The 23,557-nt window shown below is 36.9% G+C and overlaps 1 protein-coding gene across 11 annotated transcripts in view; it reads left to right on the forward strand.

The window, feature by feature from the left end:
• gbf1 (golgi brefeldin A resistant guanine nucleotide exchange factor 1) overlaps positions 1–23,557 on the forward strand; it is a 126,096-nt gene that overhangs the window by 52,504 nt on the left and 50,035 nt on the right. For 6 of the 11 annotated variants that reach the window (XM_031906082.1, XM_031906080.1, XM_031906084.1 and 3 more), the window contains exons 4-11: positions 2,348–2,479; positions 7,680–7,798; positions 9,297–9,405; positions 10,494–10,554; positions 12,463–12,517; positions 15,075–15,173; positions 21,094–21,253; positions 21,878–22,116. In XM_031906082.1, coding sequence (XP_031761942.1) covers positions 2,348–2,479; positions 7,680–7,798; positions 9,297–9,405; positions 10,494–10,554; positions 12,463–12,517; positions 15,075–15,173; positions 21,094–21,253; positions 21,878–22,116 — 974 coding nt within the window. Of the gene's footprint in view, positions 1–2,347; positions 2,480–7,679; positions 7,799–9,296; positions 9,406–10,493; positions 10,555–12,462; positions 12,518–15,074; positions 15,174–19,461; positions 19,531–21,093; positions 21,254–21,877; positions 22,117–23,557 lie in introns of those variants that run through there. The other 5 variants (XM_012966852.3, XM_018095871.2, XM_018095873.2 and 2 more) reach the window with 2 other exon arrangements.

The raw sequence follows: 23,557 nt of genomic DNA on the forward strand, positions 1-23,557 counted from the left end.
AGTTTTAAGATTATTACAAATATAATTGAAAACATTTATAGTTGACTATAGAAATGCGAGAGACGTATAAAGTGTTTTTTTTTTTTTCTCTCTTCCATTCCCCAGTCAATGGGATTGATTTAATGGTCATCAGTGAAAGTCTTGTTTAGTGACTGGTAAAAAACACATGACATAGCAGTGTGATTAATGAAGCTATTTGTACTGTTGTTCTTGCGTTAGGCAAAAAGAAAGAGTTGGATGGGTGAGGTACCCTCTGTCAAAAGGTATTTGTAGTTGCTTGAATACAGCTGGTTTTTATTGCATGAAGGTCAGTGGAAGTCTAACTTCTGCAATGTTCCGCAAAAGATCAGCCCTCCAATACCACTGTGTTCTGTGATTTCAGTCTAGGTTTTAAACCATGCTCTGTGTAGTTATTTAATTTAAAGGTTCTCATACATTTTGTTTTGTTTCCTAAATTATGTTTTCTTGTTTTGCCTGTATCAGGTTGTTTTGCATTCATTGTCATAGAACTTAGGGAAAGATGTCAAGTACAATCTTTAGATCTCAATCTAAGGGTGTGCATAGACAGTGTAAAAAAAAAAAAAAGCTGCCAATTTGAGCCAAGTTGGGAGCTTATTGTCCCATGTTTGGGAATTTCACATTTAATTTGGGGGGTAAGCACCAAGAAAGACTTTGGTCTTGGAGCCCATGACATGGTTTATATTTTATTTTTTAAGGTTGAGGTTATTAAATGTCAGAATCACCATTAGCAACTGTTTAGAGTTTCAGCATGCATTATGAAATATGCATGTTAACTGTAGGTGTATGTATAATGTATATTGCAATTTTTCTTTTATAAATCAGTGTTATTTTTGATATCTAATCCTGAGTTCTGTTCCTCTTGTTTTTGTAATTTTGAACTATGTGATTGTTAATTGAGTAAGCTTGGGGGACTGATAAATTCTCAGGGGGTGTGTTTTTTTTAAGACCTTTATTAAACTGCCTAATGGGATTATTCACAGAGGAAACCCTGATTTTGCTACATTCTGTTAATTGCCTTATTACATGGTTTTAAACACAGTATAGCAATTGTCAGATACTGCTTTCATAAGAAGCTACAAATAATGCTGAAACCATTGGCATATCTTATTAATTCATACATCAATTACATTTTTTTTATCTTGAAAATTTGTATTTTGGGGCGTGAATCATATTTCTGCAGCCAACAGCAGCCAAATGCTATGTAAATTTTAACTTGAAAATCATTGCACTTTTTATTAATTATAAAAATTAATGTATAGTGTAAAGTTGCTTTAAGTTAATTTTGCTTTCATTATTTAAAATATATTTTTAGGTTATAAATTCCTTAAATTTATAGTATCTTTATTGTTTCTTAGTTATTTACAACAAGTACTTTGTGCCATATTTCAGTTTTTATGGTTATTTCAGTTTTGTTTTATTCTTGATTTAAATTGAGCTAGGCATTGAGTAATATGTTACCTCTATGAGTATTTGTTTTAATGTAAGGGTTTGAAAGAACATCTCAAACAGCTGTCTGGTATTGTGTTACAGAAATGAGAGTGCAAGAAAATTGTATATCTTTACTTGCATATTTAACTTCTAAAGTTGACTAATTTTTGGAAGATGATCCACTTGACTTAGTTGTTTATGGATTAGCTTACCATTTTCTATATTTTGTTGTGTATAGTCATTAGTGGCTTACAGTAGATACTGATAATAGGAGTTACTACGAACCATTCTAGGTAGTGATATCCTACAACCAGACCACCAACAGTCCAATCCCTGTTTTGGTTTCCCATACAGATAAATGTAGACCACTAGACCAAGCAATAATGCTTTCTCTCACACAACATGTTTTAGCTTATTACAAACCCTTTATTCTGTATTCATAAACGTACTATTACAGAATGTTCTGCTTGGTCCAGTATCATCACACGCAGACTGATATTGAAGCAAACTTTCAAGTATACATGAAACGTATACAGTGGTTTTAAAGTAATTTGAAAATACAATTGCAATTAAAAGTAGTGTGTTTATCTCTTCTCTGCTCTTACTGCCGATTCTTACAGTGTAGCAAAACTAATTTTTCTCTTAAGGTCTGTTGACTTTTACTATATTATTTTCAAAACCAGCAGTACAGAGAATAGAAAACAGGCAGACAGATACTGCTTTTAATTACAAATACATAAGCTAAAAACCAAATACATAACCGAAATAGTAGTGAGAATTAGAAAGTTGTTTAGAATTTTATTTCATTAGGCAAAAACAGCTTTAAGATGAAAATCTCCTCTAATGTTTCATTCTTTAAAAACGTAATATGTTTTGTTTGTATTTTCTCTTTCTGCAGAACTTTCTGAAATTGAGCCCAATGTATTCCTTCGTCCTTTCTTGGAAGTTATCCGTTCTGAAGACACTACAGGCCCTATTACTGGACTTGCTCTGACGTCTGTCAATAAGTTTCTTTCCTATGCACTTATAGGTAGGCACTTGTAAACAACTACATTAAATAGTTTTTCCATGTTAATTTCAGAATTTGTCAAATGCAAATGTGTGCACTTCTCCGTACTTCAATATATACAGAGTCTGTCTGGCTATGTTCTAAAACAATTCTTGTAAGTTTCTCTTGAAAATTGCCAAAATGCCCTTGTTTGGATTTGTCACCCCCAACCTAGATCATTCATTTCAAGTGGCCACAGCTGTTCTGTAAAAGAGCAGCTGCACTTAAAACAAAACCAGATATTAAAACTGATTCATCTGTGGCTGTAGAGAAACATAGATAGGTTTAAAAGTATTAAAATAAATTCTCTGGAGACCTTAACCTTTCTTGCGGCCAGAGTGATTCCTCTTTAAATCCTACAAAGTCTAGGTGACAACTCCTATACCTGGGAATAAATGATCTTAAAGGGTTTTTTTTTTGACTTGCCTCTTCAGTTCAAAATGGCAAAAAAGATTTTCCTTGTAGAGGCATCTACCTTAAATACCTTAACTTTAACAACAACAATAATAACTAGATTAAGCTACTGTACTAGAAGTGACATTTGCTTCCCTGTGTAATTTCCAAGGACCTCCAAACTGTTTTTTGCCATTTGGGAAAGGGTTCAACTACAATAATAATACAAACTTAAGGTATGGAGATCCAAATTTTAGAAAGATACCTTACCCTGAAAGCCCAAGGTCCCAACCTTTCTAGATTATACGTCCCATAATTGTAATAGGTATCATTTACTTATGGAAAGACGAAAAAAAAAGTCACAATTGGCCATTTTTTTCCCACAATACACACTACATCACTTAGAATTGCTTCAGGTCCCTGCACTTTTGAAAGGAGCACAGAGGGGTGCGGCTGCCCCATGAATATATTGCTGCAATACAAGTACCAGTCAAATCATAAAATGAATTGTAATAAATTATGTCCACCCACTTAGAACTCTGAGGCAATTCATTACCCTCAGGTTATATTACCCGTTACCAAGATCAGACTGGCTCCCATGGGTCTCTGCATGGGGCTGATTAGTTAAAATCAGTGAGTGGGGGGGGGGGGGGGATTGTAATCTTTGTTAATTATAAAGCTGTATAATAAAAGTCCTTTTCAAATTAAACATGAAACCCAAATTCATTTTTATATTTACACATCCAAGCCTATTATAAGGGCATTTAAGAATCCCAGCTGTCAATGATGTATTACCTGCCCTGCCTCTATGCCTTTCAGCACTCACTTTCCCCCCTACCTATCTAATTGTGTAGCCAGTGCGTGGGCATACGTATAAAGTCCCCTGTTATGGTGCAAACACAAGATTTTAGGGTGATACAAAGCTTTCCATAATTATTGTCCACAAAATGTCACCTGCCTGCCTGCTTGCTGTGATTGCGTAATTCCAAGACTGAATTTGGCCCCATCAATTAAAATCAAACTGAACTCATCCCCAGAACAGTCCTTTATGCAGCCACTGCCCTCTAATGGTCACAGAAAAATTTGTTAAACACTTTATCCTCTGCTTTTAATCTTTTTTTCGAAGTACTACTACAGTATTCTAGAAAAAAAATAGAATTTATTCACCCATTCCTTGATAAGTGTGGCCAAGACAATAGACACAAATTATTTCCATTTATTTTTATTTTAGAATGCTCTTTTTTTATTTATAGAAAGGTACATTGTCTATTTAAACAATTTATATAATACATGGAAATTTGGAACATGCTGTAAAATATGGTCTTTTAAATGTTTCTTGTAATATTTCACATGACTGATGTAAATCTCTGTATTAAAAAATCTCTTGTAAAATCTGTGGATATTATTAAGTCACCTAGGAGTTCCACGACCAGTATTTAAAGGAACAGTAACACCAAAATATGAAAGTATTTCAAAGTAATTACAACGTAATGAACTGTTGCCCTGCCCTGGTACATCTGCAGTGTTTGCCTCAAAAAGGCTACTATAATTTTTATAAACAAAGCTGCTCTGTAGCCATGGGGGCAGCCATTCAAAGGAGAAAAGGTACAGGTTACGAAGCAGATAACAGATAAGCTCTGTAGAACATGATGGGGTTTTATCTGTTATCTGATATGTAACCTGTGCCTTTTCTCCATTTTTCCAGCGTGAATGGCTGCCCCCATGGCTACACAGCAGCTTATTTTTAAAAACTATAGTAGTCTTTATGAAGCAAACACACAACTTTTACCAGTGCTGGTCAGCAGTACATTATATTTTAATTATATTTTAATTACTTTTAAACACTTTCATTTTTTGGTGTTACTGTCCCTTTAAGAACTGCAGCCTTGTGCCTTTTTTTTTTTAAACTCTTTATTTATGTTTTATTTTTTAGAACAGGTTATACATATAATTGTGGTTCTGTAAGTTGCTTTGTTATGAAACAAGGAGAGGGAAGGGCTCAACAGGTAAGAGAAGGGAGGAGGAAAAGAAGAAGAGGGGGAGCAGTTGGTGCCGAGGGAGGGAAAGGCCCAAGGGGCAAGAAGAAATAGAGAGAGGGGGAAAGAAAAGGGGGAGGGAGGAACAGTAGGGGTTAAAAATAAAATTAACATAACATCCACATTATCAAAATATGAGATACCAGGTGTCAGGTATTTAGGTTAGCAAGGGGGGTCCGGGGGTCCCCCTTTTTTTTTTTTTTTTTTTTTTTTTTACTTTGCCTATGGGTAGTCTTTTGGTGAGGGTGTCAGATGCGGTTGGGTCATTCTCCTGTGCTTGTGCCGTTGCAGTCTTTTCTCCGTTCAGGCTGGGGGGTTTGAGGTGCCAGTTTGCCCGGCTAATGGATGCAGTAAGTCCCATGATAGCCAAATTTTGTTAAAGGTCACTGTTCGGGATTGGTGAAGGGCTGCTGTGTATTCCATACGGCGTATGTCCCAGATTGCAGTTTCCAGTTCCGTGTTTGTCGGGGAAGTTGTTTTCTTCCAATGTCGGCCAATTAGTCTCTTTGCTGCAGTTAATACTAAATTGGCTAGTTTTTGCAGATGATTTTTAATTTTTGGGAATGGTAAGCCCAGTAGAAATGTCAGAGGGTCTGGTTGCAGGTCTCTGCCTAGTAGGGATTCCAGGAGAGTCGATACCTGTTTCCAGTATTCTCTTATAACTGGGCATCCCCAGAATATGTGGTCCATTGTTCCCTCCTCTCCGCATTGTCTCCAGCATGTGGACGGTGAGTTTGGATATATGGTATGCAGTCTTACCGGGGTCATGTACCAATGCATTAGGATTTTGTAGTTCGTTTCTTTGTGCGTAACACAAGCTGAGGCTTTTCTGAGATTATCCCATATCTTGCTCCATGCGGTAAGTGGTAGTTCTTTTCCTATTGTGTGTTCCCATTTAAGCATATAGCCATGTTTGGCAAAGTCTTTCTCCCGAGGGGTAGTAAGGGAGCAGTATATGCTGTAGCTGAGTTCCACCTAGCTGTTGGACGAAGTGGTGGATCTGGAGATATTGGTATGACAGGCTATTAGTGAGGCTAAATTTTTTTTGGAGGTCTTGAAAAGTGTATATTTTGCGAGTTAGGCCATCATAGTAGTCCCTGAGTTGTGTTAGGCCAATGTGTTTCCAGGGTTTAGCATATAGTTGTGCCATTCCTGGGAGGAAGCTTGGGTTTCCAAATATTGGGGTTAGCCTGTATGGCTTCTGTATAAAGTTGTGGTAGGATTTTGCCTGCTTCCATATGGAAAGAGTCATTTTTATGGAGTTCAGGAGCTTTCCATTAATATCTGAGGGTATAGTCGTATTCCATAATAGCGAGGAGATGGTATATGGTTGTACAGTATCATTTTCTACTGTTACCCACTTCCCACAGTGTGCCCTGTCTGACCATGCTACAGCTTGTCTTAGATGGGATGCTAAGTAGTATTTATGTATGTCTGGAGCTCCTAGGCCCCCGCATGAGATGGGGGTGCTTAGGATTTTGTGGGAGATTCTATGCTTTTTAGAGCCCCAGATAAATTTTGTTATTCTTTTCTGTATAATTTTAAGTACAGGGAGGGGAACTTGTACCGGTAGTATCTCAAAGTAGTATAGAAGTCTCGGCAAGGTGACCATCTTTACCGTAGCGATTCTCCTAGCCATGATAATGTGTAGGGGTCCCATTTGTCAAGGTCTTTGATTGTTTTGGCTATGAGAGGGGCAAAGTTTTCCTTATATAAGGAAATATAATTGGGTGTGAGATGTATTCCGAGATATCTTATGTAATTTTCCTTCCACTTATAATTAAAATTAAGTTTAAGTAGTTTTACCTGTGCCTGAGGTAGATTGATTGGGAGTGCCTCCGATTTATCTTGGTTGACTTTATGGTTGGATAGTTTGCTATAGTTGTCTAGCACTGCGTGCAGGTTTGGGAGGGATGTTAAGGGCCGCGTTAAGGTCAGTAGTACGTCGTCTGCGAAGAGGGATATTTTGTATTCCCTTCCTTTATATTATTATCCTTTCCTATTATGTCTGGTGATTCTCTAATTACCGCTGCTAGTGGTTCTATTGTGAGAGCGTATATTAGGTGCCCTGCCTAGTCCCATTGGCTATTTTTATAGGTTGGGACAGCTTCCCCTCGATTTTGACCTCTGTGGTTGGGCATGAGTACAATGCCGACACCGCTGTGCGGAAGGGGCCCCTAAGACCCATCAAGTCTAGTATTGCATTCATATATGTCCAATTCAGGCGGTCGAACGCTTTTTCTGCATCTAGACTTAGGGCTAAGAGTGGGGTTTTGGCTGTATTAGCTATATCAATTAAATCTATTACTTTTCTTGTGTTGTCCCCTGCCTGCCGTCCTGTTATAAAACCCACTTGATCTTGGTCTGCCTTGTGCCTTTTTATGGTTCTCTAAATATGGCCATGGACCATAACAATTGAAAGTCTAATCTCTTCTCAGTATATAGATACCCCTCATTCACAGAATATCCAAAGTATGGTGAATTGCCATTTTGGCCCCATGCAAATGAACACTTGTCAGTGTTTTAAATACTAACCCCATAGGGATGTATGTATTTGTTAAGCAAAGATCCCCTAGAACTGAGAATGTGTTACCATGCCATTGTACAACAAGCAGCAAATCTTTGCAAAACTTGGTTTTCACAATACCCATTTTTATTCAACCTAGAACTACATTTTTCATTGTCGCTATTGGAAAATTGGTGCTTATGTGTTCTGATTATATGTTTCATCTGTTTTTTTATTTTCATCCTAGATCCAAGCCATGAAGGTACAGCTGAAGGAATTGAAAATATGGCAGATGCAGTTACACATGCCCGATTTGTTGGCACTGACCCAGCGAGTGACGAGGTTGTCTTGATGAAAATCTTACAGGTAACTCGAGAGAAAAAGCACTGCATCTCGTTGTCCTTATCTAGGGGCAATTAGATGAATTGCTTAAGCCCTTTGTATCCTGTTACATGGAGACATGGGCCATGTTTTGGCTCTACAAGAGCTTTGCGCCTAATGTTATTTTTACAAAGGGGGGTTTGCGTACCTACAGTAAAAGCTTTTAAGAATGAAACATAATTAAAAGGTTTAATTAATTGATTGAGTCATTTGACAACCTGCATCAGGAAAGTCCTTTGGGGTTGTGGGGGGAGAGAAAAATGTTTAACTTCATCATGATAATTGAAAGTAGGATGAAACTAGAGCAATCTGTTTACCATAAATAGGATTCTGACTTATAAAATCAGAAAATCAAGCACTTCTTCATATGCAGTACATTTATCTGTATCTGATTTCATTTGCCCTTTTGGAGACCCTTTTAAAGCAGATCTTTGGAGATCTTTGAAAGCAACACAAACTTATCTTTTACCAAATAGGGGGCATCAAACTCTTTTCATTTTAAAGCTGTGCACTCAAGCTGTTGCACATGTAGCTCTTAAGAAGTTTTCACATTGTAGATCAAACATTGGTGTGGTAATAATTTTTAGGGATGTATCAAATCCATTATTTTTGGGTTTGGCCGAACTCCGAAACCTTCATGAAAGATTCGTCCGAATACCTAACCAAATCCAATTCCTAATTTGCATATGGAAATTAGGCTACAGAACGATTAAATAGAAGCGCGTTCTTCGCACATGGTTAAATTTCTTTTTACTTCCGTGTTCATGTAACCAAAAGTCTCGTGATTTTAAGTATTCGGATTCAGTTTGGCCAGATGCTTGGATTCAGCCAGATTCGTATCCTGCTGAAAAAGGCAGAATCTATGCTGAATCCCAAATACTGGTTTTGTGCATCCCTATTATTTTTTATCATACCAGTAACAGAGCATTGGTACAAAGAAACAACAGGTAAGTAAGAAATATATGTTTATATAGTTTTACAAGGGTTAGTTACTCATTGTTGCCTTCATAGGGTGACTGTTCATAGCGACATCACTGCCTCCATAAGGTGACTGTTCATAGTGACATTACTGCTTATTTTTGAAAGTGGCAGACAACACAGTACAAGCATGCTTTAATGTCCGGTTTGACAATCTATACTTACTGTTTGGTCCAAAGGTCCAAATTTAACATGATTTATACCAATAAAATTCTATGTGGCATACATCGAATACCAAATTGCTGTGAATAGTATTTGGTGAGGTTGTTATTAAACTTAATCTTTATTATTATTATTAACTGTAACAACTAGTGACTGTTTTTATTGGGAGTGTTATTCATTTACATACAGATGAACAACTGCAAGAAGAGATTTGACTAAGATAACTGATCACTGATACATATTAAATTTACTTTTACTGCCTTTATGCTGTGGTAGTTTTGGGTTGGGGAATATCTATGGCTGTGCATTTATACCTGCTCTACCTATCTTCCATTTACGGTAGGTTTTGCGGACTTTGCTTCTCACCCCAGTTGGAGCTCATTTAACAAATGAATCCGTTTGTGAAATAATGCAATCTTGTTTTCGCATATGCTTTGAAATGAGGCTGAGTGGTAAGTTTTGATCAAATCTTTGTGTTTCTTTATTGGCTGCAATTATATAAAGGGGACTTGAAAAATCTTAGTATATTAGTATATTGTTTCCCATTTTGATTGTTAAACAGAGTTTATGAACATTTACTGTTTGTAGATTCTACAGGGTTTCCAAGCTTTGTTCACTAATATAAAAAAAAAATGATCGTTTCTTTAAATACTGTGTAGTTGCATTAATACAAACAATAACACAAAAGTGCCAAATTATGTTTGGAAAAAAAAAATGTATGCAAAAAATCAATATCTAAATTAGCAAAGAAAAAGGCAATAGAACAGCAGCATTAGTGGGCCTTTGCTGTCAGAGGAACTGATCTCTGTCATTGTAATCATCAAACAACCCAGTATTCTAGAGCGCTAACTAATCAAACATGTATCACTAAAATAACAGGGCAATGCTATAATTCTGGAGACCCTCTGTAATCTGCATCACCTTGTACAAGTCATTTCATTTTTTAATACTCCAGCATAATAATTTTTCCTGTCCATGATTGACTTAGTTGATGTAAAAAAGACAATATACAGAAGAAAAGTGGCGTGTAAATGTCCTGCATTAATGTCTTGCTGTGATTTAAGTGTAATAATCAGTGAGCAATGGTATAAGCAGGCTACACTTTCTAAGCTCAAGATCATATATGTCTTGTAATTAACATTTCAATTTTTTTAAATGAGCTGTTCTTTCACTCACATTTTATTTTTAGTAAAAATACAAAAAATGTCATGTACTTATGCAAAGTTATATTTGCAACTATTTTTGCAGAACTTAAATGAGTTTCACTAATATGTAAGGTTTTCAATAGTGCAGAGTCTGCTGTCTCACAAAGGCTTTCTGTATCAGACCATTTCCATCTATTGTTCCAGCTCCACAGCACCATCTGGTGTCCCCAAGACTTCCATACAATGTGTGCAGTTGGGGGTAGATTGGGCTTGGTTTTAATAAATTTGCCATAATCCTTTGTAAACAAGTACTGGAGGGGAGTCCGCTTGCAGAAGCCTCTTGATAATATCACACAGCATAATGACACCTGTGTTATTTGTTTTTGTCTTCATAGAGTTATTGAGAAAATCTGCAGAGCACACTCTTGTCGACATGGTGCAGCTGCTCTTCTCAAGGTAAACCCTCTTGTGTTTGCCTGTGCCTTGCTGACACAGCCCCCCTGAGGACTGGCATATTATGCACTTATTCTGGGTCCACAGGGCAGGATGCTCAGACAGTCATCTGTCTTCTTTTAGGATGGACAGTCTAAAGCAAGTGCAGGGCATTAAACACATTTTTCTAAATTGCATTTCATGACTTGGTTGGCAGCTTTATCTCTTCAAGGTGTGAAAATGCCTTGTAAAACTTTATCAATCATTTATTCATAATTATGCTTTCAAGATCAATTAAGTACTAAAAAGTTTTTGTAAGCTAAACCAGAATACTTCAATAGTTAATTAAATTTGGCTTTTTATGTGATTTTATCTCAATAATGTAAAACCCCTTTCCATTTTGTACTGTTTTATCAGCTGCCATTTGTTCTTTATTTTTAATGAAAGCACTAAAATAACTTCAATTAAATTACATGTGGATTTAGTCATTAATACAATACTAGTATATTAAATTGATTTTTGTTAAGAGCTTATTTTTTTTTTCAAGTTTTTTTTTGTTTGCATGACTACAGTTTGTGGGGCATTGATGTGGACTATTGAAAATGCATTTGAGCCTGCATGAGTGCTACCAACGTTTTTTGATGATATGACACTGGTAGTGACATCGGTTTTTAAACCCCTTATTGTAGTAGTACATACATGCATGGGATTTAATGATTATGTGTGTGTCTCTTTATTCACACCTAGATATAAGGAACATAACTTGTCAGAAATAAGTACAGGTGTAGGATCTATATCCAGAATGGTTGGGACCTGGGGTTTTATGGATAAGGGATCTTTCCATAATTTGGTTCTCCATATCGTAGGTCTACCAAAAAATCAATAAAAATTTTCCCCACAATAGTTTTTTTTGCCGTGACTTTACACAATTGAGTTTAAGCCATTTAAGGTTTTTTAAAAAAAAAAAATTTCTATAAATGAGTTAATGTATAATATATACATATATATATATATATATATATATATATATATATAATAAACTTCTTCTGCTTGAAATGATATTTTGCAACAGTTCTTTAGTTGTAAACAACCTAGAGCTTGGATGTGCTAGGTTAGTGGACCAAAGGAGCTTACCAGGGAAGTTTGGGAGCTCTCTAACAGCTTGGAAGTATTGTTCCAAAAGTTCAGTAAGCCCTTAACGAAATATACATACCTGATGATGATTGATCATCTGCCATTACTTATTTGCTCTTAGCATTATTTTTTGTTTATTGCCCCTAGATTTGGGGGGAAAAGATTGTGTGCATACAAGAATAGGTATTTTTTTTGCCCTTCCAACAAAAAACAAGATAATTATTTTCCATTTTATAGTGCACACCAAGTTTTTAATTTCTAATTTTTTATGTCACAGAATAAAGGCTCATTTTGTAGTATTAGACACTGGTGAGCTGAAAAATATTTAGATCTGGCATTCAAGAAACCATGTTTTGCTTTAATGATATGTCATTGGATTACAAATCAGGCAGGTGAAAATTCGAAATTGCAACTGCAAAACACTGACCTTCAAAACTCAATTATCTCTCTGTGTCACGACCGCAAGCTCCAATTCATAATGTAAGTGCCTTTCTCAATGGCACAAAATGCCAGATTGACACCGGTGGAATCTGATATTCCTATTTACATGTGTCTGTATGTGTGTGATTTTTGTCCTTAGTCTCAGCTTTCTTTTAATTTTATTAGGCGGCGGTATAATGTTTGTTAGCTCTCAAAACCAGCCACATAAAAAATATACCTGCAGTTTATAAAGGTTGGGTGACTAAGTATTTTATCAAAATATATTGCATGTTAATCCAATTAATTAATCTTTTATTATATCCTGCCTAAAAGAACTGAGACTGCTGAGTATTGACAGCAGTTTGCTTTCTATTTCAGGTTACCACAGTTTAAGGAAGAAGCAAAGAGTTACATTGGGACTAACATGAAAAAGGTGTGATTCCTGTGTTTAAATGTGATTTTCAGGGTTGGTAGTAATTTAGTATGCCCCTCTCCTTTATGTGTAACTGTGTTTTTGTAGTAATGAACAATGCAATTTCACTCCCTTTCTATTCAGCAATATTCATCCAGGTGAGAATGTTAGTACCTTCTGCACTGCTTTACATTAATGGTTTTCCCTTGCTGGATCAACTGCTAGGTATATAATATAACAATTTATCTCTCAGTTGGGATTCTTAGGATTTTTTTCTCATATTAAATAAATAATATAAATGAGGTATCTTTAAGTACAATCAACAAACCAATACTCTGTTCTCAACTAGGACAATATTAAGTTTGTATGTTTGTAGAACATGTTTTGATTATAAACACATGGACTGCTTTGGGAGTTTTGCAAATGTTTTACATTTTTTGGATTTTGGAATTCTTTCTGCATGAGTTGTCACTCCAACCTGCTTTTTTTGCCTTCTTACATGATACCCATTTTTCAGATTGGGGTTTTCAGATAACTGGTAAGTTATACTGGCAGCAGGAGTAGCAGCCCTAACCACAAAAAAGTTTTGTCATCTTGACATGACAGTCATGCTTTAGTCATTTAAAAAAATCTAAGGTCCTTCTCCCTTAACCCTCAGACTATATGTAAAGTTGCCAAGAGTGTGCAGAGTACATTTACAATGCTAATATCATGACATGAATTACTCTGTATGACCAGTCAGAATGCCATAAGTTTAAAACTGCTAATATCATAACTTTGTGAGAAATTATGTAACCTGCAAAAGTGTTTAGAATAGCACCCAGAAAAGTTTTACATTGTTGTAGGGGTGAATATATACAAAAAAGTACATATTTCTAAATATTCAAGCCCTTATAGTTGGAATATTACTGCAGTTAGAATGTATGTAGCTTGTATGGTTCTGTCCCCAAAGAACTACTTGGGGCCTTTTTTTTTTTTTTTTTAATTTTATGGAAAAATTTCATTATCAGGTTTTCTTAACAATGGTTCCTTGGGTTTATTAGGTCCATTAAGATATTTTGTGTGGGCCACCTGATTTATAAATTGAAGAGTTAAGGATCCTTAATATTAAGCACCACAGTATGAATTTAAACGTCTGATATTTGAAATACTTTCAAATTTTTTAAGAATGCCAATGTGTTTGATGTATGACGCATTCACAAAATGCAGTTATATTTCCATAACTGAGCTAAAGACCATCAGGTAAATTTGACATCGCAAGTTATGTCTTGTAGCTTAGATTTAACAAAGTTAGGAAAAATATTATGTAGTACCTTTTTTTAAGATTTTGTATTGTACTAAATCACAAATTCTGATGACACAAGTGGACCTGCATTTTGAAGTGGGGACTGGATTCATTTTAAGAATTAAAGGTTACAAAAGAAAATGTCAAAATCCACCATTGCAATAAAATGGTGCTTGCTTGTCTAAACAGACTGCAAAACTTTCCAGGCTAGTTTAGAAACAAATATAATGTGGATACTTTGTTAAACCCAACAACAACATAAGACAGTATAACTAAGCAATAGCTTGCTTTTATATTAAATAGCTGTTTTAAACATCTAATGATATATAAAAATAGTTTGTGTTTTCCAAGATTTATGTTATATGAAGTCTTGACAAAATATAGATTATGCTAAAATGTTTCCCAAAGCTGCAACAATCTATCAAAGGCCACTTTTCACATTTTAATATTTATCCAAAATATACAAACATTTAATGCTGATGAGTATTAAACTTATGTGCTTGCTTGTTTAGCAAGTTTGTTTTTTGCTTATTAAATTGATGGATTGTGCATAAATTATAACAAGATTGAAACGAGAGCCCTCTTGAGATCAGTTTTTTGTCAGAAATCAGGTGTGCTTTACCTTTCTAGTTAACTACCTATTCTATATCATTACCAAAAAAATGAAAAATGTGGAGACACAGGTCTCCACATTTTTCATATTTTTGTGTCAAGTTACAAAGTGGCAGCAAGTCTCTGGCTTTATGTTTATGCACCGCTGTGGGTTTTTAAAGGTTAACATTTTCATGGATGCCTGCAAGCTCTAATTTAAGTCAACTGGTAGGACTGTGTGATGAAGAACTAAATTCTTCCATAGGTCAGAGTAAGTGGGGACTGCATAGTGCAATTCCAGGCAAATTGCTGTCAGTTCAGCCCTGTCATGTATTTCACATTGAAAATGAGAAAAAATGTACATTTCTCAATTAATTATTTTTATGGGTCGATTAATGAGAGCATGCTTAAAAGTTTACCAGGTTTAACCCTGTAGTTAACAATTTTCATTCTTGGCTGAAAAAATACATTCAGTTGTTGGCGATGTTTATGTTCAGAATTTTGATTTTAATAACCATCTTTGGTAAAAGGACTGAATTACTGAATCAGTTCACACAGGAAGCTTTTTTTCAGATATTTTTGCATATGTTGCATTTTGTCCACTGTCTTGTTAAGGGCTGTCTTTTTCTGTGCTTTTTCTTTGGTTTCCGTTTGTGCTTTATTTTGCTCTCTTAAAATCATTCATTTACCTGTTTTCCACAGATCTCTCCATGTCTACTCTGCAAAATGGAGCTTAATAGTGGTGAACAGTCCAAAAACCTGAACCAGTTAGAGAGGGTACTTCTTTTTAAGAGCCTGAAGGTCACTTTCCTCCTCCTCCTCCTTATCCTTATTGTGTGCTGCAGAGTCACTGTGTGCTGCAGAGTCACTGTGTGCTGCAGAGTCACAGGACCCTTTATGTGTAGCTTGTATGCTTCCCTGGTCATTTTTCCATTCTGGTCTTTAACTCTTTGGCATGGCTTTTTGGTGGATGCATGAAGCAAAGGGGTTTTGCTGGGTTTGAAATAATACAGCTGGAATCTCGACATATTCATTCCTTTGTAGGGATAGCCTAAGTATTGCAAGAATTAACAACCACCAAACTGCCTTGCCTCCAAGCATTTATCCTGCATTCACTGCTGTCTGCCAGGTGGATATTTTTCTGCCAATTCATATATAGTTTTCAGTCTGTTTGAATGTCCTACCCTAGAAATAAAAGTTAACTTTTTTTTAATAAGGATGCACCGATTCTAATATTTTGGGATTCGGCTGAACCCTGAATCCTTCGTCTGAATACCAAACAGAATCCAAATCCTAATTTGCATATGCAAATTCGGACAAGGAAGGGTTTGACATGTTCCAAATCCATGTTTATGTTGCAAGAAGAATATTTATTTTTAAATGTTGTCTATCTTTAGAAAAAGTCACCCTTTTAATAGAACCTGCCATGTTGCTCTTCACTAAGAAATTTATATATACATACCCCCAAAAAAATGAATTTATGTATGACTACTTGGTTGGCAATTTAGTTGTGGCCTGTGCAGGATATACAGTCATATGGAAAAGTTTGGGAACCCCTCTTAATTCTTTGGAGTTTTGTTTATCATTGGCTGAGCTTTTAAAGTAGCAACTTCCTTTAAATATATAACATGCCTTATGGAAACAGTAGTATTTCAGCAGTGACATAAAGTTTATTGGATTAACAGAAAATATGCAATATGCATCAAAACAAATTAGACAGGTACATAAATTTGGGCACCCCAACAGAGATAATACATTAATACTTATTTGAGCCTCCTTTTGCAAATGTAACAGCTTCTAGGCACCTCCTATAGCCTTTGATGAGTGCCTGGATTCTGGATGGCGGTATTTTTGACCATTCAAAGTCCAGTTAAATTTGATGGATGCCGAGCATTTACAGATTTTCGATGATATTTAAGTCGGGTGACTGTGATGGCCATTCCAGAATATTGTACTTCTCCCTTTGCATAAATGCCTTTGTAGATGTCAAGCTGTGTTAAGGGTCATTGTCTTGTTGGAATATTCAACCCCTGCATAACTTCAACTTTGTAACTGAACATTACCCTGAAGAATTTGTTGATATTGGGTTGAGTTCATCCGACCCTCGACAAGGGCCCCAATCCCTGAACTAGCCACACAGCCCCACAACATTTTGGAACCTCCACCAATTTTGACAGTAGGTAGCAGGTGTTTATTTTAGAATGTGGTGTTCTTCTTCCGCCATGCAAAGCGCTTTGGTTAGGACCAAATAACTCAATTTTTTGTCTCATCAATCCAAAGCTATTTGTTCCAAAATGACTGTGGCTTGTCTAAATTAGCTTTTGCATACAACAAGTGACTCTGTTTGTGGAGTGAGTGCAGAAAGGGCTTCTTTCTCATCACCCTGCCATACAGATGTTCTTTGTGTAAATTGCACTGAATTGTAGAACAATGTACAGATACACTATCCACAACAAGATGTTCTTGCAGGTCTTTGGAGGTGATCTTTGGGTTGTCTACAAGCATTCTCACAATCCTACACATATGCCACTACAGTATTTTTCTTGGCCTGCTAGACCTGGCTTTTACAGAAACTGCCTGTGGCCTTCCATTTCCTGATTACTTTCCTTACAATTGAAACTGACAGTTTAAACCTCTGAGACAGCTTTTTTTTTTTTTGTAGCCTCCCCCTAAACCAGGGATCCCCAACCTTTCTTACTCGTGAGCCACAGTCAAATATAAAATGACTTGGAGAACAACACAAGCATCAAAAAGTTAATGGTGGTGCCAAATAAGGGCTAAGATTGGCTATTAGATAGCCTCTATGCACACTATCAGCTTACAGGAGGATTTATTTGGTAGAAAATCTTGTTTTTATTCTACCAGAACTTGCCACCAAGTCAGGAATTCAATAATAAGGAACTAATAACTTTGAGGCCATTGGGAGCAACATCCACAGGGGTTGATGAGCAACGTGCTGCTCACGAGCCACTGGTTGGGGATCACTGCCCTAAACCATGATACTGAACAATCGGATCTTTTGAGAATAGCTTTGAGGTCCATGCTTGTCACTCTTCGGAGAAGAATCAAATAGAAGCATAACTTGCAATTGGCCACCTTAAATACCTTTTCTCATGATTGGACACACCTGCCTATGAAGTTCAAGGCTTAACACGCTAATTCAATTAATTTGGTGTTGCAACTAATCAGTAATGAGCAGTTACATGCATTCAAATTAGCAAAATTACAAGGGTACCCACATTTTTGCACAGCTAGTTTTTCTCATTTGGTTTAATTCCATACAACTTAATTCTGCTTCACTAAAAATCTTTGTTCATAAAACACCCCAGTACTCAGATGTTCCTGGGAAATGAAAGACATACCACTGTTATCTTTTTTTGTTGAAAATGGAATAAATTATTATGCAGGCTGAGTTTGGATTCCCAAACTTTTTCATATGACTGTATCTGCAGAAGCAAGTGGTATAGCTCCTGTTAATCTGTATGTGTGCTCTACGCACACTTTGATTTGTACCATTTAAAGTACTCAACAAATTGGTAAATTATGCTACAGAACCCTGTGTCATGGGGAGCATACTTGGAAGTTTTATAAATTTTCCATCCTGCTTAGATGTTAAGCTTTGCCCTAAACTGGTAAAACTGATGTGTTTGCTTCAAAAACACTGTTATAGTTTATATAAATAAGCTGCTGTGTAGTCATGGGGGCAGCCATTCAAGCTGAAATAAGGCTATATGGCACTGGTTAAATAGCAGATAACAGATAAACTCTGCAATAAGTTTAGATTTCTCTATAAGGGCTCTGGCACACGGGGAGATTAGTCGCCCGCGACAAGTCTCCCTTGTCACGGGTGACTAATCTCCCCAAACTACCATCCCACCAGCGAAAATGTAAGTCGCCGGTGGGATGGCACATGCAGCGACTTATATTTTCTTATTTATCCACAATTTTGAAAGGGTGCCAATAATTTTGTCCAGCCCATTTTTGGAGTTTTGTGTGACATTATGTCCAATTTGCTTTTTTTCCTTCCTTTTTTGTTCTGTTCCAATACACACAAAGGGAATAAACATGTGTACAGGTATAAGACCTGTTATCCAGAATGCTCGGGACCAAGGGTATTCCAGATAAGGGGTCTTTCCGTAATTTGGATCTCCATACCTTAAGTCTACTACAAAATCAATAAAATATTAATTAAACCCAATAGGATTGTTTTGCATCCAATAAGGATTATTTATATCTTAGTTGGGATCAATTACAAGGTAATGTTTTATTACTACAGAGAAAAAGGAAGTCAGATTTAAAATTCTGAATTAGTTGATTAAAATGGAGTCTATGGGAGACGGGCTTTCCGTAATTCGGAGCTTTCTGGATAATGGGTTTCCGGATAAGGGATCCAATACCTGTATAGCAAAACATGTGTTACTGCAATACTTTTCTGTGAGAAATACTTGATTTTCTGGAAAAATTTCTGGGGTGCCAACAGAAATGTATATATAATATAATTTATATATATGCAAATGATGTCCTAGAAGGGTTAAAAAGATCCATGCTTAGGGCGCAGTAAAAAAATTTTTAACTACTGTGTTTGTGACAAAAAGTCACATGATTTAAAGAATTCGGATTCAGTTAGATCCAGGACCATGGATTTGATCAAATAAAAAATACTGCTGAAAAAGGCCTAAAACAATCTGGTAAATCTTGCTTGCCCAGTGATTTACGCTTATCTTGTCCTTTAGACTGCAGTGTGAAGTAAAGAGGGATTCACATAAGTCATATTTGTCAGAATGGGTTGTTTCTTGAGCATCAAAATGATGCTTGCTGAAGTTGGTCATGGTAGATAATCAAGCACAAGACCTTTATCTCACACCTATAATAGGAGGCTTAGTCAGTGCTAGAAATTCTTGCTGTAATGGTTTTATATATGCCTTTGCTTATAAGAAATAAATAGTGAGGCTCTTTAAGATGAAATATGAATTCAGAGTGCCTCCCTTTCAGCATGCATGCTGTGTTGCCCTAACCTTCACGTCTTGGTGTGTCGATCAGTCCCCTGTTTGCACTGCAAATGTTTAAACTGTAGTTTTTTTGAGCGAGCTACTAATTATGGCATATGCCATTTTTCCTTGAGGCTTACAATATCTTTTGGAAAAACAAACGTGTTCAGGTAAGGAGGCTTGTAAAACCATTTTCTGCACCCCTATCAGAGGGTTGATAAATATTGCAATTTATATGTGCTGTTTTGTGACATTGATTTTTGTTTTAATTCTGAAAGTTCTGCACTTGTGAGAGGAAAAAAAAATGCCTTTAGTGTCACTTGAGAGGAAAGGTTAACAGGATGTGGGATTTAGAAATGATGTGATAATGTTGTGTTGCAGAGGTACAGCATTCCTACCAAAGCAGCAGCACCTTGTTCATTACTGCTAAAGCACAGTCTTCTGATTTAAGATTTATTTGTAACAAACTAATCTCTATAATGTTACACAATTTTTAAAATATACCCGTATACCCCCAAGTTTCAATCCACGTGCATTGCACAGGTGTGGGATCTGTTATTCGGAAAACCATCACCCATTAAGCTCTGAAATACACAAATGTCATTTTCCATAGAGTCAATGTAAAAAAAAATTCTTTATGTGCGTGATGTTTTTTTTTTTCTTTTTAATAAGACAATATCTTGTACTTGATGGTAACTAAGCCAGGATACATCCATGCTGATGGCAAAATAATCCATTTGTTTCTATTTACTGCCTGAATATTTTTAGGAGCCTTAAAGCATGGTTCTCCTTATTACAGAAAGATCCATTATTCAGGGACCCAAGCTGATTTGCATAACAGATCCAATACCTTTGCTATAAATGTGTATAACCTCTGTTTTAAGTGTAAGCCAATGAGTAATACAGTTCTGTGTACAGGTATAGGACACGTTATCCAGAATGCTCGGGACCAAGGGTATTCCGGATAAGGGGTCTTTCCGTAATTTGGATCTCCATACCTTAAGTCTACCAAAGAATCAATAAAACTGCAATTAAATCCAATAGGATTGTTTTGCATCCAATAAGGATTATTTGTATCTTAGTTGGGATCAATTACAAGGTACTGTTTTATTATTACAGAGAAAAGGGAAATCAGTTTTAAAATTCTGAATTATTTGATTAAAATGGAGTCTATGGGAGACGGGCATTCTGTAATTCGGAGCTTTCTGGATAACGGGTTTCCGGATAAGGGATCCCATACCTGTATAATTACACAGCACAGAAATATTTATAGATATGCATTCACGCTAATACCCTTGCTTAGTATGCAAAATGCTATTTTTCAGTTGGTGTAATATTTACCCTTGGGTTTTGTGTTGTAGTATATGTTTGGCTTTTATTTTGTAGCAAGTATAAGTCTTATTATATTAAGAGTCTAACTGACAGAAGAATTTTGCAATAATTACATAAACCAATGATACTGTATATTTAAGCCTATTGACCAACTGTTAAATTATATTCAATTTTGTTCAATTGAATATTGAATTTTGTGAATGGTGGAAAAGGAAATCTATCTGCCACCTAAGGTTTCTGCCTGACCTGATTGACTGTTCTTGTATTTCCATAATATTTCCTTGAAAGGGGAAAAAGAAGTACAAAGAAACACTTGATGTGAGGCTTTAATTTGGTAATCCATCAGAAAGCTTGTACAGGTATACAATATGATTATTAACAATTGTTCATCATATTAACAGTTGAAAATGAGAGCTGGAGGAATGAGTGACTCCTCAAAATGGAAAAAGCAGAAGAAATCTCCTAGGCAGCCACGTCATGTTACCAAAGCTATGGCGGCAGCAGAACCCTCCTCTCAGCAACCAGTAGTTAATGGCACCACAATTACTACTAACCTCACTGGTATAACTTTCATTTCTGATACATTTTGGATTCAAAATAAGTTAACTATTTGATTAATAATACGAAAAAATGTAAAAGAGAAATGCACAACCTTTTGTTAGAGTAGCTAATATTACATAGTTTGAGACACCTTATGATTAAAAACTGTTGCCTGAAATGAATTCACACTGTTTCTCATGGCCCCCTTAGGATATAACAGTGTTCCATATTTTTACAAACAGTCAACCATTCAGCAGCAAGTGTGCAACCCTATTCTGACCCTTAATGAACTTCAAAACTGGGTTTTCAGATTTATCTAAAATATGCATTTTGTTCAAATCTACTTTTAGGACTCTGGCCACTGCTCCAGACGAGCAGCCTCCTAGTTTATTAACCATTTCCCTAATCTAGTCTCTAAAAACTTTAACTGCTAACTTTAGCTGCTAACTTTGCGGTTATTTTGGGAAAAACGAGCAGATAAATGATAGCATGATTCTTGGAGTTCTTTTCCTTCGATGTGTCATGGATTACTTACATAAATACCTGTCCTTAAACCTAAACACTTTTTCTGGTTAGAAATGTACTTGATTATTTGCTTGTGTTGGTTTTATCAACTTATTTTTTCTATATGTATTTTGTTTGCAGGTGAAGTTCCTTTTATTGATGCTTCCTCTCCAGATGCTAATTTTCCCATTTCAGGGGTGAGTTCAGAGGCCACGTCTGCTGTAGTCAGTCCTACCACAGATAGTGGTGTAGATATGTCCTCTCAGGCAACATCTAAAGAAGACCTTTCTGAACTGGATCCTGCAAGTCCATCTCTTTCTGCCATTCAGCAATCAGGAGACATTTGTCTTTCTGAACAGCAAAACCAGGATGATGATAAGGTATAGCAGTGTTTTTCAACCTTTTTTGGGCAAAGGCACACTTGTTTCATGAAAAAAATCACGAGGCACACCACCATTAGAAAATGTTAAAAAATTTAACTCTGTGCCCAGCAGCAGTGCCCCCCTAGTACACTGGTGCTCAGCAGCAGTGCCCCCCTAGTACATTGGTGCCAAGAGCAGTGCCCCCCTAGTACATTGGTGCCCAGCAGCAGTGCCCCCCTAGTACATTGGTGCCAAGAGCAGTGCCCCCCTAGTACACTGGTGCCCAGCAGCAGTGCCCCCCTAGTACATTGGTGCCAAGAGCAGTGCCCCCCTAGTACATTGGTGCCCAGCAGCAGTGCCCCCCTAGTACATTGGTGCCAAGAGCAGTGCCCCCCTAGTACATTGGTGCCCAGCAGCAGTGCCCCCCAGTACATTGGTGCCAAGATCCAGCCACCTTAGTACATTGGTGCCCAGCAGCAGTGCCCCCTAGTACATTGGTGCCAAGAGCAGTGCCCCCCTAGTACATTGGTGCCCAGCAGCAGTGCCCCCCAGTACATTGGTGCCAAGAGCCAGCCCCCCTAGTACATTGGTGCCCAGCAGCAGTGCCCCCATAAGTCAGTGTGCCCCGTGGCCCCCCCTAGTACATTGGTGCCCAGCAGCAGTGCCCCCCAGTACATTGGTGCCAAGAGCCAGCCCCCCTAGTACATTGGTGCCCAGCAGCAGTGCCCCCATAAGTCAGTGTGCCCCGTGGCCCCCTCTAATACATTGGTGCCCAGCAGCATTTTACTTCTGCTCCCCTCACGCGCGCCGCCTCTGCACTTCTGCCTACACGCGACCGCACACAGGCCCTTTTATAACGTTGCACCCCGTGCGTACTGACGTCACCCGTACACACGGGGCGCAACCAATGACAGGGCCCGGATTTTATTAAAGTAAAAATTGCGGCCCTGCCTACGGCACGCCAGCGGTTGAAAAATGCTGAGGTATAGTATAGTGTATGGAGACTAAAACTGTGTGCAGTTTAAAGGGACAGTATACCTTCCTGTTAAACATGAATTTAATAAATAGGGCTTGGGTTGGGCATACTTTTTGACAATAGTTTTAATCACAAAAAATGTTTTTTTTTCATATTTCTTTAGTTAATGAAGGAAATTTAAGCTACTTAATGATTCTTGTGAGGTAGATAATGACAATAACAGTACAAAGATACACAGAAACCCATTATGCAGGGGGATTATCGGATCTCTTCTACTTATCCCAAGGACAAAACGTGAAATTATTTTTATTTTCCCTATTTAGCTCAAGAAGTAACAAAAACCTTAGATTTTTTTTGTGATTAAAACAGTATGCAAAAAGTATATTATGAACAAGCCATATTCATTAATATGAATAAATCTTTGGAAAACCGAAGCAACGCGTATGCCATCCCACCAGCGATTTACATTCTTGCTGGTGGGAT

The sequence above is a fragment of the Xenopus tropicalis genome, chromosome 7 (assembly GCF_000004195.4).
Source record: "Xenopus tropicalis strain Nigerian chromosome 7, UCB_Xtro_10.0, whole genome shotgun sequence".
Classification (NCBI taxonomy): domain Eukaryota; kingdom Metazoa; phylum Chordata; class Amphibia; order Anura; family Pipidae; genus Xenopus; species Xenopus tropicalis.